At 35.9% G+C, this 15,129-nt stretch overlaps 2 protein-coding genes across 9 annotated transcripts in view; one reads left to right on the top strand and one right to left on the bottom strand.

Annotated features, from left to right (window-relative positions):
• STXBP3 (syntaxin binding protein 3) overlaps positions 1 to 2,823 on the top strand; it is a 20,518-nt gene extending 17,695 nt beyond the window's left edge. For all 5 annotated transcript variants that reach the window (XM_064664527.1, XM_064664528.1, XM_064664529.1 and 2 more), the window contains one exon: positions 1,676 to 2,823. In XM_064664527.1, coding sequence (XP_064520597.1) covers positions 1,676 to 1,767 — 92 coding nt within the window. In that variant the 3' untranslated portion in view covers positions 1,768 to 2,823. The remainder of the gene's footprint in view (positions 1 to 1,675) is intronic.
• On the bottom strand, positions 1,675 to 15,129 carry AKNAD1 (AKNA domain containing 1). 4 transcript variants are annotated; one of them, XM_064664501.1, is made up of 14 exons: positions 13,303 to 15,129; positions 12,586 to 12,645; positions 12,148 to 12,277; positions 11,899 to 12,050; positions 11,730 to 11,789; positions 11,105 to 11,238; positions 10,626 to 10,761; positions 9,800 to 9,963; positions 8,386 to 8,471; positions 6,789 to 6,911; positions 6,592 to 6,702; positions 5,599 to 5,680; positions 4,635 to 4,770; positions 1,675 to 4,006 (listed from the first exon to the last, which is right to left on the bottom strand). In XM_064664501.1, the coding sequence occupies exons 1-14, from the start codon at positions 14,377 to 14,379 to the stop codon at positions 3,887 to 3,889; spliced, it is 2,571 nt and encodes an 856-aa protein (XP_064520571.1). In that variant the 5' UTR covers positions 14,380 to 15,129; the 3' UTR covers positions 1,675 to 3,886. The 4 variants fall into 4 exon arrangements, with proteins under 4 accessions (XP_064520571.1, XP_064520573.1, XP_064520572.1 ...); XM_064664503.1 differs by having other exon boundaries at positions 13,744 to 15,127; XM_064664502.1 differs by lacking the exon at positions 11,730 to 11,789.

The following is a 15,129-nucleotide window of genomic DNA, read 5'->3' as shown; positions in this document are numbered from 1 at the left end:
GTGCACTGTACTACATGTGCTTCTGGAAAATGTAAGGATCATCACTGGGATCGTTTTTCATACATGCCCTGTGTTGGTTCAGTACATTAATATTATAGCCAGTGTATTGCTTAAAACCATGCACTTAGAAGCATCTTTTCATTTTGGTCAGGCTGCTTGGTGTTGAGAGGGTTTTTTTTTTTTTTTGCAACAGGGTATTAAGGACAAAAAAGGTAGTTATGCTCTACAGAAGAACCATTGTGAATTATGTCAGAGAAATATGTTGAAGTATAGCAAAAAGGATTTAAACATACCTCTGTTTCCTTGCATTACAGCTTCCTCACAACTTTTGCATCTGCCTGTGCTTTGCCTTTAGTGACGCTGCTCCTGTTGCTTTTGGAAGTTGTACGATATATCAAAACAGAGCTCTAAATACAGAACCTTACCAGAGACCTGTATGCATCTGCAGGGGCAGCTGATATTTGGGTGCAGGGTCATCTAAAGCATTTTAAGTTGCTTGAAATGTCTGTCTGGCAGTTAAATTCGGTCTTGAGTTTCAGAAAGGCTTGAATTCATCTACCATGATTTTAAATAAGTCCTTTCCTAAAACAATGACAACCTTGATTCTGAGATCTAGAGTCTGTTACCTCTAAATAGTCAGGGGTGTTGTAGGTGTGTTTGTGTGTGGTTGGTTTTTCTGGTTAATTTTTTCTTTGCTGGTTTCATTGATGGTGGTTGAGGTAGGTCTAATGCTGGTTCTAGTTTTGAGTTGCAACAGAAAGACCAGGATAACAGAAATGCAGATTAACCAGACTGTTTCTTCATCTGAGACTTGCTTACAAAACCATGTTTAGTGGTCACTCTTTCACTGTGGTATCTAGCACTAACCACAGCACTATCTTCCCTTTTGTTTGGAGATGATTCTTGTAGTTTTGTTTATAATCCTGATTTTTGAGGGAAGGTGAAATTTGCCAGATTTCCATGTGGCTTACTGCAGGATTAAAATTTTGCTGCATTCGTGATTCAGAACTCAGGGAATACTAGCCCACTCAGAGTGACACTGCTAAAACCAAAAGTTCCAGACAGCTGTAATCTTAAACAGTTAAGCACTGCCTTTAGAACTGTAGGGTGATCCTTCATGGCAGAAGTTATAATTACTCTCTATGAGAATAAGAGAGTTGTGCAGTCCTGAAGAATACTAAGGATTTTCTTTGCTGCTCCAGACTTGGAATTTGCTGTAAATTTTTCGCGGAAATGTTAGTCAGTAAAAGCCAATTTTTTGTAACTGATATTTCTGTGGAAAACTACTGTTTGTGATGACCTTTAATCCAGGTAGTTTCTTGATTCTAGGATAAAGCCTTTGATTTACTGGGCAGATTTCTTGCAGGCTGGGACAGCTGTACACAGCATAAGTGGCCCAGGTTCAAGCCTATGTTTCAAACAGAGCAGAGCAGGACTTGAAACTTTTATTCCAAGCACGAGTCCTGATCTGGATGTGTGTGTGGGACATTTCCTACCTAATGGTAACACTTACATTTATAGGATGGTGTTTTATATGAACACGCTTTGAACTGCTGTACTTGTCAGTTTTGCAGGTACAGTAAAAACAGGCCAGCATGTCACTGATGTTTTAAAGAGGGAGTGTCTGACAGTCAGAATTTGACTGACACAGTTAATATTTACGTTCTTTTGTCAGGTTCTACTCATATTTTGAGACCTAAAAGACTACTGGATGAAGTGAAGAGCCTTACTAAACCCAAGGATATGGTCTCCATTAAGGATGAATAGATATGGTGATGTTTATGATGTATTACAAAGACAAACAGTATGTACATACTCTAATGGAACTGACTTTTCCAAACACTGCACTATGATACTACATGGTTCTGACTAATGGAAAGTCATGTTATAATTTAAATTTGCTGCTTTTTGGGAAGTAGAAGGCAGAGAGAGGAAAAACTAAACACATGTGTTTCTTAGGTTGTATTTAATATTATAATATAAGTGCTTTTTCAAAAGGGCATGTTTGTTCCTAAGAAATTATGCTAAAAGTTATCGTGACTATATTATAAACTGGATTTGTCTTTGAGAACTGTGAAATCTTTATATAATAGAATTTATTTCTAAAAATTACTGAATTAAAAAGGGCCTAGGCCCTTGGGTAGGGGCTTCAGGAGAAAATTTGTATATATGGGTTTATGATAAAAATGTTTCATACAAATGCAGTATCTTAAAGTGTAATATTTTCTGTAAAAGTAACTCACTGAAAATTCTTTAAATATGTTTAATTGTGAAAAATCTAAAGGCTTTTTAGATGGTGCTGGGTAAGGGAGATAGTCACAGAAGTATTAAGCAGTTCTAATCACAATAAATAACTGAAGAAATGCTGTCAACTGTGCACTGAAGTACACTTTATATTTAAGTATATACAGGGATTATTAATGAAGCTTTTTAAAAAAATTAATTTCTTAGCAACTTCCTTATGATTGTGTCTACATAGTGCATCTGTTAGAAGTTGAATTGCCTGTGATACAGAAATTCCAAAACTATAAGCATGTCTTCTTGAGGAAGTGGAGGCAGGGGAAAAGGAGAGGAAAAGAAGGGAAGCAGTTGAATCTTTCAAATGGCTTGGTAATTTAAAAAAGAAAAGCCAAAAGAAAACCAAATGAGAAAACCTGATGTATTCAAGAGAATTTACTCACTTGTCTGCTTTGTTACATATTAAGAAAGAAATACTTAAATTTGCATTGAAGGGAATAATCTGAACTGTATGAATTCTGTAACACTGGTAATGATTAGATGTGTCTTTAAAAATTACGTAATTAAAATCACTAAACTTTTGAAGGGATGTTGTATTTATGTGCCTTGAAATGTTAGTTTGTTGTATGTAGAAGCTGAGAGAAATGTCATAATGAAAAATAATAGATTACTCATGGTTTTTATTTACGTTTTCCCCAACTATAAAGGAATTAATTTCTTGTTTTGCATAAAGGTGGATTTGTTTCTTTTCTCTTTATTTTGCTCTAAGGTTAACTAGCAGGTTAAGAGAATATTTTTGCTAGGTAAGATCATTCAGAGTTAATTAGGTGGAAAAAGGTTAAGTTCCCACACACACACATATTAGAGAGGAATGAAAGATGAGAAGGTTACATTTTAAGATGTTGCAGCACATGTAGCATGGTGAGAATAAGTGGCTCTATCTTTCAAATGCACCTAAATGAGTTAGGAATTGAATGTATTCTGACTTTTTTTCCCCATATGAATACAGGAACAACACTCTAAAATTAACTGGTTCATCAAACACCACATGCATCAAAACTTTAAAAAAATTAGCAGAAATACCTATAACATTTTTCTGAATTCTAGTTTGTAACTATAAAAACAAACAACTCTTAATGTAGAGCACTGTAAAACCAAAATAATTAGAAATGTGAACTGTGACTTGGTATGTTAGCATGATGTTTGCAGGTAGGTGTCTCAGGTGCAGAGGCTGTTTTGGTGTGTTTAAGCAGCTGCTGTTAAAATGTGGGAAGAAATGATACTTAGTAATGACTGAGGTTTATTCTCACACTTTGGAGTGTGGGGAAATCAAAGTCACAAAGTTAATTTTCCTTGTTTAATCCAATTTTTATTAAGCTACCTTAGGTGGACACTTAGAGAAAGGTACCTTTAGCCAACCTACTAAGGACTTTCAGTAGAATTAGTAATTTGTTTTAGAGTTCTGAGACTGAGCATAAACTTGAGGAATACCTTTATATCTGGTGTGGTTTAATAGTAACAGTTACAGAACAGCTGACAAAGTTAGCTAGCTGACTTTTTGATTTTTGTATTCATCACTTTATATTTGCAGAGGTCCTAACACTTCAGTATCACCCAGCAAAACAATATAGCATTTGAAACTGGGTAACTAAAGTGGTTTTCTTTTGACTTTAGCCAGATCTTCTGAAACTGCTCGTACCATTCGTTCTGTAGTTTTCTTCAAACTGTTTGCTGTCTGTATGGCATGATCCAGAGTAGAACTTAAAATCTGTTGGAAATAATAAAACGTAGCCTTGTTAATAGCGAAGGCAAATGCATACACAGGTATAGGATAGAAGGTGATGTTTAAGGTTTTGTGCACGATTTTCACTCTGAATACATGTTGAGAAGTAGAACTTGAGTTATGTGATAAGACTGCTCCATGATTCAAGTTGGAAGTCTCTGTTATTTATTTCTCTTTGACTATGTAATCATTGGAACTGAGGGATATTTACACCTTTGTAAAGTAGCAGGGCCAGTGTTGTGCATGTCTGTGGTATCGAGAAGGCTTTCTTGTGGTTGTGATAGTAGTTTGTATGGCTAGGTGTTGACATTCTTTCAGTATGTGAAACCATTTCAGAGGTAAGATGCAGTGCTACTATTCTGTCCTGATCATTTCATACAGGGACTAAGTTGTATAAAAAGTCTGGACATACTTACATGAAGTTATATACTAATATATAAGCTAAAATGCTTGGGTTTTTAACTCCATACAGTCTTATCCTCAAATGGTCTAGGTTTGCTTAGATTGTAATAATCAGCTTACTACGAAAGGGATGCTCAATAGTGCCTTGATGTGTGGATTTAACCTTTCCAAGATAGTTGTGTGGCACTTAATTTTCACTTTCAAGTCTTACATTTGCATTGGAATCATTGGTGTTTCTGATTGCAGATTTGCTTTGGGCAAACTTCTTGCTGGGGATATACTGATGTGAAACAAGAATTTTATTGCATGTGCTTGAACAGCAGGTTTTGGCAGCCTCAAAGGATTCCCTAGAGAGAAGATATAGAGAATAAAACACAAACAATTTCAGTAAGCAAAAGAATTTCTAAAGTCTGAATTAAATACACACACCTTGATAGCACACTGGGTTGCAAGTTAATTTTACAGTGAGTAGAATTTTCCATTTGATGGACTGTGTTTTACAGTTATTATTTGTGCTCCATCTCTATTGCAGTAAGACAGAAAACATGCCAGGATGCAGAGTAAGGAAATCTCTCACAGCATCACTCTCTTGGTGCTGCTCTCTCACACAGGGGTCTGTGCCATTGATTCTCAAGTGCAGCTGCTATTGAGTCCAAGTCCAGGCCATTACTGCTGTTGAGTCAAAAAATATGGTAACAAAACTTGTCTGCATTTCAGTCTAGTCTGTGCTACAGTTAAGAATCCATTTTACTTCTTGGTCTCCCAGAATTATTTAATGTTCACAACAATTAAAAGGAGGACTGTTAATTATAAAGAAATAGTTGGCAGCAAACAGAGCTGCATCCTGAAAATACAGACCTGCCTTTGAATCAGTGAATGGGAACATCCTCTTAATAAAATTAAATATTTCGTTTCATTACTAAATGTGCCAGATAAAGAAGTTATATGTTTACTCTTCATTAACTTAGAAAGACTGAAAAACTACTCTAAGAACTATTTATACATGTTCTTAGAGTATATATTTTAAATTCATTACTGAGTAAAATTCTAATATACAACATGCACTGCAAAAGATAAAACATTCTTCCTGCCTATGATACTGGTGTGTTTTTTCCCTGCTGGATCTTCAACAATGGGATTTTCTTATGTACTATGTAGTTATTGCTACAGCTTACCTTTCAGAAAGTCTGTTTACAAGGTCATGTGGCTGTTTATTTTTTTGAGCGTTTTTTGTGGAGATTCTTTTCTGTGAATAAGCTGGAATCATAGAGGCCATGTTTAAAACAAGCAAAAAAAAAAAAGGTAATTTTTTGTGAATTTTCTGTGTATTTAACATTTTTCTCCATTTAGCATAAATAAAAGATCAAGCAAACTATCACTGATGAATAAAACTTGAATATGCTTAAGTTTTTTGTAAATGAGGACAGATTAACCTTTTTGTGCTTGCTGTTGAATTTAGCTCTGTGGCAAATGGTATGCACATTTCTATTTCATACAGTGAAAGACTGTAGGGGGGAGGTGGAGAATAATCAGATTCTCATAATCCTACTAATTACATGAGTACTGCTTTGATTTTATAGTTTCACAGAATTGCTAGAGACAAGCAGCTAACTTTACTTTCTTCTGACTGTTCAAATTTTATATTTTTCTTTAAGCAATTTTTTCTTATGGTAGAGAGAGTCTGAATAAGTGACTTTAAAAAGTAGATGTTAAACATTTAATTTTTTTTTTATTAGTCTTTCCTTTACTTTGCTGCATGTCACATGATGAGTGTAGAACTGAAATTTTCTTTAGTACTTGTTTACACTACTTTAGGCAATGGCTGGCACTGTAAAAGTTGGCACAGTAGTGCCCAATTTTCATATTCTTTCACGTGGCACTGCAAAATGAGATATTCCTGCCATGAATGGAATATGAAAGGCACTCCTCTCATAAAGAACCAGAGAAGGTTAAAGCTGTTGTGCATGGGGATTAAACTTGGGCAGGTGTGTAAAAGTTGGATTTCCTGATTTTTGCTCTACAGGATCTATAAAACCCCACTGTTTCAGCTACAATGCTAATGATTGCTTATACTAAATTAAATCTGGCCTGATATGTGCAGTGTGGCTTCTTGCCCCTTAAAATCTAGCCTATGGTTGGTAATTATTTCAGTAACACATCATACTTACAGGATGAACCAGAACTTTTATTTCTACATAGGGCACAAGACTGAACAGACTCTTTGTAATTCCTGAGTTTAACTTGATCTCTGCTTCCCCTGGGGCATCTGCATCCGAGTCCTGAAAACAGAGACATGTTGTTTAGAAAAACAAACACTATAAGCCATGTTTCTTTGTAGATATTAATATTTTTGCAATCATTGTACCTTTTCTCTCTCCACATAATCTCGTATTTAATGATTTGTAATTCTGAGTGTCACAGTTGACAAGGTCCTTGCTTTGTGAATCATTATAAGAATTGTAGACTGAGATGTCTTCTGAATCACTGCCTAGAATTCAAAAAATAAGTTGAAAGGTTCTGAAATATTAGAAACTTAGGCTAGTGTATCCAGGTAATTATTTGGCTTTCAGCACCATAATTTCAGAGCCCTTAATGATACTGCAATTTGAGGAAGTACTTTTTCCTCCATTTTACAGGAGTGTGGGAATTGAGCTTTAAAGATTGGCTTTCAGCCCTGACTGTAAGCCTTGAATGTAGATTTTTATTATTTTTTGGTGGTGGTTATTTTCAGACCAAGAACTGTTTTTTAATAAAAAAATGAAGCTCTCCATCTCCCTGTGCATAGTGTTGTGCAAACAGTGCAGCCTAATGGAAATGTGATGAGAATTTGGGCAGCTCTAGTACAGCACTGCTTTAACTATTGCACAAACCAGTACTAACAGTAATGGTCCCAGTGTCTTATATTAAAAGGCAAGCATATCACAAAGAAGTATCACAAACAAGGACAACAGATAGACCAAAGGTAAGAATAACCTATATATTTAGACAGCTCATGCTATTCTTTAGTTGTTGGGTACTAACAGCTTCAAAATATTCTGCAGTGGAAAGATAAAATTGGGATGCCCTAAAAGAGACAAATGCCTACAGATTGCTAGTAAGCTTCCAAGAGCTGAAGTCTTGGATGACTTGACAACTGACTTAAGTAGCTCATAGTAGCCTCTGTGGGGTCTAGTTTGGATTTCATGAAATTATATTATTAGGAGCTAGACTAAGGAAGGGGGAGAGTATTTCTTGTCTGCGTCAACTCTGAATGGATCAAAGATCGAGGAAAAGTTTTTGCAGTGTTTTCATGCAAAAACTTATTCATGCAGAATAAGAAAGTTGAATCCCAAAAGTGAAAGTGGAAGTACTGACATGAAATGTTTCAGTTGTCAAGTTCGGAATCTCCTTCTAGGACATAAAATAAATGTACATCAGAAGAAAAAACAAAGCATTGTGTGCATATCACTGTCATGCTCTAAAAATGGTAATAGTGGCAATATTTGGAACCTTCTCTAGAAAGCTGAATTAGATTTATAGACTAATTCAGGTTGGATAAGACTTCTGTAGATCATCTGGCCCTATCCCCTCTCAAAGAAGGACCAACTTAAATGAAGTTGCTTAGGACCCTCTCCAGTTGAGTTTTGAATATCTCTGAGAATGGAGATACCACAGCCTCTTCAGAGCAAACTGTTTCAATGTTTGACTAGACCTCAACTTAATAATTTTTTGCTCTTATATAACTGAAAATTGCCTTGCAACTTGTCTGTTGCCTCTTGGTCTGTCACTGAGACTTCCACAGTGAATTTAACTTGGTGTCCCCTTTAGCCTCCTTTTTATTCTTAGTGTTTTGTGCTGTGCTAAGCAGTAACATCTGTTGAAACTACAATTTTCATGTAGTTGAGATGTGACAGGAATGTATTAACAGGATTCACTAGCAGGTTTAAGCACAGTTCTGACCTCTGTATGCCATCATGACTTACTCAGGTAGGTATCTGATAAATCAGTTGGTTTTCTCTGACTGAAGAGTGAAGATGTTCCCGTTTTTCTTTCCTGGATGTTTATATTTCTTTGAGCATGGAAACAGAATGATATTTTAATTGTATCAGAATACTTCTATGATGAGACTTACAAGCATTTTATATTAATAATTAACTATTTCGTAGTTGATAAGAAATCAGATTTATTCATAGAAAGAACTCAGTTATCTGAAAAGGTGGCAAGTAGAAGTTTAAATTAATAATTAACCAATTGCAAAATAATGACCTCTTTAGTTAAAGAACACATTCTGACTTAACAAGCTGTTAAAAATCCTTAAAAGTAGATGTCTTGATAATCACATATTCAAATAGTGAAGTTGTATGAAATCTTACATATTTATACATGTGTTACCATTGATAGTATTTTGCTACAACATATATTAAGTAGGATTTGGTTTCTTAGTAACTTTAATAGCACTGCCTTTAGATAATTAGAGGAATATTTGAGATGTACCTTCTAAGAGGACAAGAACAAAGTTCCTTATTTATTTGATGTGTATTTTCAATTTAGGGTGTACAGAGTGATCAGATTTATTTGGAAAGTTATTCACCCATTCATGAACATAATGATCAGAAGACTGAGCTAACTTTCTTTCAATGACAGAGAAAAAAGTGGAAGCTAGGTGAGTTTGACTAGACAAATATTAACATCTACCCTGTGAAATAATCTGACGGAATATTCAGATTAGTATGATTGTGTTCTGTGCTGCATGTATTGTAAGATCTAGCTTTGGATAGAGATTTGCCAAAATTCCAAACTCCAAAATAACCATGTTGCTTTTTGCACACTGTGCTGTGCAAAAACTGGAGGGAAAATGTTGTGTGCCCTCAAAGGTCAGTAAGATAATGTAAGTTGGAAAAAAAAAGTATGAAAAGACATCTCCTACCATTATGTTAGAAGAATGCTTGTTTCCTAGCAGACCTTCTTTTCCCAGAAGCTCTGCTGCTTTTCTGGAACTTGATGCAGCTCTCTTTTTTTTTTACCCTTAGATTGGTTAAGGGGAAACCATTTATTTTATTTTTCTAATTTCATTGAGATGCTTTGACGAGTCATTCACATCCTGAATTTGTGTGGCTGTAATTAATTTTATACAGAAGTATGATTTAACTCTAGGTGAAAGCGATAGTAGCATTTTGGCTTCAGGAAATACTTTCAGACTCAGAAAGGTAGAAATGCCAGGCTGGGAGGAATGGGAGCAATTCTTGGGTGTGTAATTACAGAATTCTGTAGAAGTTTTATTCTGCAAATATTTGTGTTGCTTTCAGAGATTCCAGTCATTCCAATTTTCTTACTCAGCAAATAATTTTAGGAAATTTTTATAAAAATTTCAACAGCTGTTTCCAAGTTTTCACTTACATGTGAGGACAAAGACAGCATTTTTTGCCTTCTAAATAAAGTTGATTTGTCTGTGGGATTACATCAGTTGTGGGACTCTTTTCTCCCTCATGGTTCTTGTAAAGAAATGGAGTTTCAGTACCTCTTCTTTCTGGAGGATCAGCAATGCTTGAAACCACCGAGCCCTGTACAAAGTAACCACAGCACAGATACAGGTGGATGTGGTCATTGCAGTTCAAGCATGTGACTTCTGCCAAACAGTATCTCCCAGGTTAGGAGAAACTCAGGAAAATGTTATGTAAAACATTGACTATGAAAGCATTGGGTGAGGCTTATCTGTAGATTTGTAGGAGGCAGTAAGATTTTATGTGTGTGTGTATTTATGATCTGGGATAAAATATTACTATACTTAGCAGTAAACTCAATTTTCTATAGCACAATACTGTTTGGTCTTTTAGTAATTCTGCAGCTTAAAAATCATGGACAAACAAAGTAATATTTCTTCCCACTAAGTGACAGTGGGAATTGATTCATTCCCCCAAACAAAGACAGCTTTGTAGAAGTCGAAGTAGCTGCTTATATTTTTTTTTACTCTGAAATAAATGCTTTGGAAACTGGAATTAAGAATCTTCAGTGCAGCAGTGTTTTAATACTTAGGTTTATGTTACAATTAATGAAATATTCTGAAGTTAATATTTCATTAAATATTTTCTCTGAAGTAACATGCTATCTAAAAGCATCATGCTCTTATTAGAGAACATATAATTTTACAACTACACCTATGTTCTCAAGACTTGCATCAGTAAAACCGAAAAATTGCAGTCTTTAAATAATATAACTCAATTACCTCACAAAAAGAATGTGATGAATAGGCAGATTCATAGGAAGTCAGCAAAGATGACAGGCTGTGTTTGCTGTGATCCATTTGTTCTTGAATGTCTTCAAGCAGCATGCCAAGTCTAAATATTCCCCCTTCCACCCTTCTAAATCCAATTGCAATACACAGTTAGTTAAACCTGTATAAACTGACCTTTTATTTCTTACTATGGTATGGGACATTGCAGTACATTTCTCATAGGAAAAAAATAAAATTAATGGAGTGCACTGAGTCCCTTTTAAGTATCTGAATTAATTAAATAGATACCCTAATTATAAGTGGGATATATAAAGCCGAAGATGAATTTTGGCCAAATCACTCTTAGCTTACCACATATGACATAATGTTTTTACTTCAGAAAAATTCTAATGGATAAATGAAGTAAAAGTTGTAAGACACTCAAAATACAGAAAATATACTGATGTACTACTTAGCACTTATCTTCCAACCTGTCAGGATCAAACTCTCCAATGTTGATAGACTTGTCCTTGAAGTTCTGCAGCTGTAAGTTATGGTGCTTTTCTCTAGCTGTTAAGTAATTCCTTTCCAAGGCATCAAGGTATCTTTTCAGTTGATTTAATGCCTTCATCAATAAGAAAGAATTCAATAGCAAATGTCACTATCATTTAGCATAAGTAGCTATCACTGTGGCTTGCTATGTGAGCCAGATGCTGTTTGCAGTGCTCTTGGTAAGAATTTTGATAATTCTCTGAATTGGAACAGGACTGCATATTGTATGATCACCTGGTACTCTGTGCTGCTCTATTATGTACAAGTAAAATATTAAACCCCGACTTCTGAACTGATGCCCTATGTGTCAAAATTCCTAAATTACATGGCAACTTAAGGCCTTTCATTAATAGTTTTGAACTGTAATCCTTAAAACAGATTTAAGAATTCAACCACCTACTGAACACCTTCATTTTTGCTTCTTAAACTTGTACCTTTGGTCTGAATTGAGAAAAAGAGTAAACATTTCATTTGAGGAGAACATGAACAACTTGACAGAAAATTGTAAGTCTACAGCCATGTAAAGTGGATTTCAGATAGCTCAAAATATGTAAAATAATTTACCAGATATTTGTCTTGTAAAAAGAATGTTTCTTGGGACATATGCTTAGAGAAGTCTTCTACCTTAAAGACAAAATATTAGACTTTTATTTGGGATTTTGAAAAGAAATATGCCAAATGAATATGGAATTTAAGCATCAGTGCAAAATATATATTGAAACAGAGCTCTTACTTTCTTTGTCAGTTGCTCTGTCTGATCCTTTAGTATTTGAGACATCTTTTCTCCTAGTGTTAGTTCTGGCAGTGAATTAGAAGGATTTGGACATCGTGCTTCTACCATACCAGCTGCTGGTAGTGCTGATGCTGCTGTTCCAGACTGCAGTCCTGTGTGATACAAGATAAGACTGATCAGCTGAAATGTCTGCCCAAAAGTGTAATCAAGTTACATAAAATAGTCATTTGCATAGTTAATTTTATTTACTTGCTTTAAGCAAACCATGTGTAGATTGTACAGGGATGGGAGCATCTAATGTGATGATGCCAGGTGCTGTCCCAGTGCCTCCTGAGGAAATGGCAGTGCTGGCATTTGGAAAGTCTGACTTAGGAAGTATCTGTTAAAGTGAGAACTTTGGTTATAGATATAATGTATAGAACAGTTACAAAAACAACAAACTTAGAAATAACTCAAAACACAAAATATTAATGAAATGTTTAACAGTACCATATAATTTTCTGAGTTTATAGTTAGATGTATATAGTGTCTCATTGTATAAATACTTAAATACTTGTGAAAACATAAAGAGGATTTGTGTAAATGGGAAGTACAACATGAAGGTGACAAAATAGTTTTAGGGGATAGTCAGTCCTAGAGATAAAGAAGAATGACTTGAAAACAAAAAAAGTATTTTGAGAGATTTACCTTGGGATTAAATCTCAGATGGTCTATATGATTCTGGGTGTCAGCATGCTGAGTCAGCATCTCATTTGCAGCCAGGAAATAATAGGGAAAACTATTAGAACTTTGTTACATCTTGAGTGATTTACTAAGATCTAAATCTAGGAATGGACTTAAAAAGTCATAGAGCTCTGTGAGTGAACTCCATGTCAGGGCACAAAATTGAGCAGTGATTATCTAATTACTACTCTAAAATAAATTTACTACAACAAAAGAAATATTGTTGTCAAACAAATCCTTTAAAAAGAATATCAGGCTAAATAGTTGAAGAGCCTTAAGATGTAAAAAAAGGCCAAAGTTTTCTTAATACAGGCACAGTATAAAAATAGAAAGTTTTTCTTAAAAATACATTTAAGTAGTTTTGGTGAACTTAAACCTTTACATATAACACTAGAAATGAAAATTTGTAGTGAATTTCCTAATGATTTGATAGGATGCTTTATCATCACAAATAATACTCCAGTGTTAAATACTGGAGTGTTATATAATACTTAGTCATTGAATACTTAGTAATGAAATTGTCGTATAAAGTCAGTCCCACTAAATTTTATTTGTGAAAGCAGTTTTTGAGTCAAGTGATGTACTGCCTGCCTGAACTAGTCATGTTAGATTTTATGGGACACAGAGTATCTTCTTACAATAAACCACTCAAATATGAATTTCTTCAAGCGTCCTAATTACCTTTAGCTGTTGCAGCAGTTCTGAAATGCTCATTTCTTCTTTATTCTCTACTTCAGCAGAATTGAAGTAATTCTTATTTTCCAGCATGTTGTTCACACTTACTGATTTACTTAGCAAAATAGGGAAGGGTTTTGCTCTCCCAGTTGTAGGAACTGAGTTAATATTGTCAGTTCTTTTTGGTACTTTTACTTCTGAAGCAACTTCATAGAAATCAGGAAGGCAACAGTGAGCCTGACCTTGGCTATATTGGAGCTTGCAAGGTGAAACTGTTTTCTTAAACAGGCCTCTCTCATCTTTCATGTTTTGAAAGGTGTGTGTATGTTCATTCTCATTAATCAGCTGTGAATTTCCTTGTGTGCACCCACACTTACCAGTGCAAGCTTTCTTTGAAACAGGTCTATTTTCACTTAACACATTTTCATTTTTACCACTAGAGTTTACCTCTTTGTGCTTTTCTAAGTGATACTCTTCAAAGGTAGTTGCCCACTGTTCCTGCACTGAGGGGCCTCTGAGGTGTTCTGAAGGCTCAGGTTCGCTCCCAGTGTCATCGATACTGTCAGTGAAGGACGATTCTGGTATCATCTCACATTCAATTAACTGGCATGTGCTCAGTAACTCTCCCTCAGAAAAATGATGCAAGAGGACATCGGACATCTTTGAGGTAGTTAAATGTTCTTTGCTGTCTGGTTTACTGGAACTACCGACAGGGAATTCCTTCTTAAAGGAAGCTTCACTTCCAGGCATTTCAGTTGAAACTCCCATTGTTCCTTTGATGCTTCCATGCTGACTGGAGAATTCTTCAGGCTGTGGATGAGCTGCATAATTTGCTGTTGCGTATTTGTTATCTTCAGAACACATTAGGTTTAAAATACCAGAAATATCTTCTGTACAAATACCGTCATTCAAATGATACGAATTATTATTATATTTATGCGTTATTTCTACATCTCCATCATAAAGTAATTCATCTTGTTCCTCTTCAGTTACATCCGAGCTACAGCCTAATGCATCTGAAAATGAATTATTCATTTGAGTTTTCATCCAGTCTGATGGTTTGCACTTTTTTGTAGTCTCCATACCCAGTTTATTTGGAATGTAAGTGCCGTTGTTTCGCCAGTTTTGGACAGAGCTTTTATTATTGCATGGATCAAAATCTGGAATGTATGAGTAATAATATCTAGTTATCTATACACTTAATGTCTATTGACCTACTGTAGCTTTTTTAGAACCATCCTCTGGACAGGGCTGTTTCCATGTTTGTACTACTGTAAGCCTGGAATAACTGCTGGAGGGAATAGGAAGGCACAAATGACAAAAGCATTGGGAACAGGAGCATTGAGTTTAGGGCCAGGTATCTGTCCTTGCTCGGTAATCCTGCTGTAATTGTACAGACAAAAAAACTTGGTACCAGAGCCCCCAGTGGTCCTGGAGTCCAACATCAGGTTTAAAAATCCCAAACACAAACCCCGCACCATTTCCCACCTTTCACCTCACCCCCCTAAAGCGCTTCTTGAGCTTCTGCACCAGAGGAAAAGCAGCAGACTTTTTTTTTTCCAATTTCTCTCCCCCCTCCGCCAGCTGAAATGCATTTAATTAACAGCTCGGCTTCATAAAGCGCGTGGTTTCACCTCATCTGCGGGGGTTGGAGTTGGCAGAGGCGAACTTGCAGCACCGCTTTCCTACGGGCACCAGTGCAGCAGCGCGGCCGTGCGCTTCCCTCCGGCGGGGGCAGCGCGGTTGTGCTGCAGGGCCCGTCCGCTGCTGCCTCATCCCCGCTCCCCGTCCCTGTGCCCGGCACCGCGCTCCGCTGGGAGCTCGCACCGGGCG

Source organism: Pseudopipra pipra, chromosome 9 (assembly GCF_036250125.1).
Source record: "Pseudopipra pipra isolate bDixPip1 chromosome 9, bDixPip1.hap1, whole genome shotgun sequence".
Taxonomy (NCBI): domain Eukaryota; kingdom Metazoa; phylum Chordata; class Aves; order Passeriformes; family Pipridae; genus Pseudopipra; species Pseudopipra pipra.
This window is presented reverse-complemented; position numbering and strand designations above follow the sequence as displayed.

Excerpts from the sequence above, each read along its gene's own strand:
- AKNAD1 (XM_064664501.1), bottom strand. The coding sequence starts at position 14,379 with ATGGAGACTACAAAAAAGTGCAAACCATCAGACTGGATGAAAACTCAA. Across the intron at positions 12,051-12,147 it reads ACATGGTTTGCTTAAAGCAA|GACTGCAGTCTGGAACAGCA; the intron begins GTAAATAAAATT and ends TGTATCACACAG. Across the intron at positions 9,964-10,625 it reads CATCACATTCTTTTTGTGAG|GGCTCGGTGGTTTCAAGCAT; the intron begins GTAATTGAGTTA and ends TACTTTGTACAG.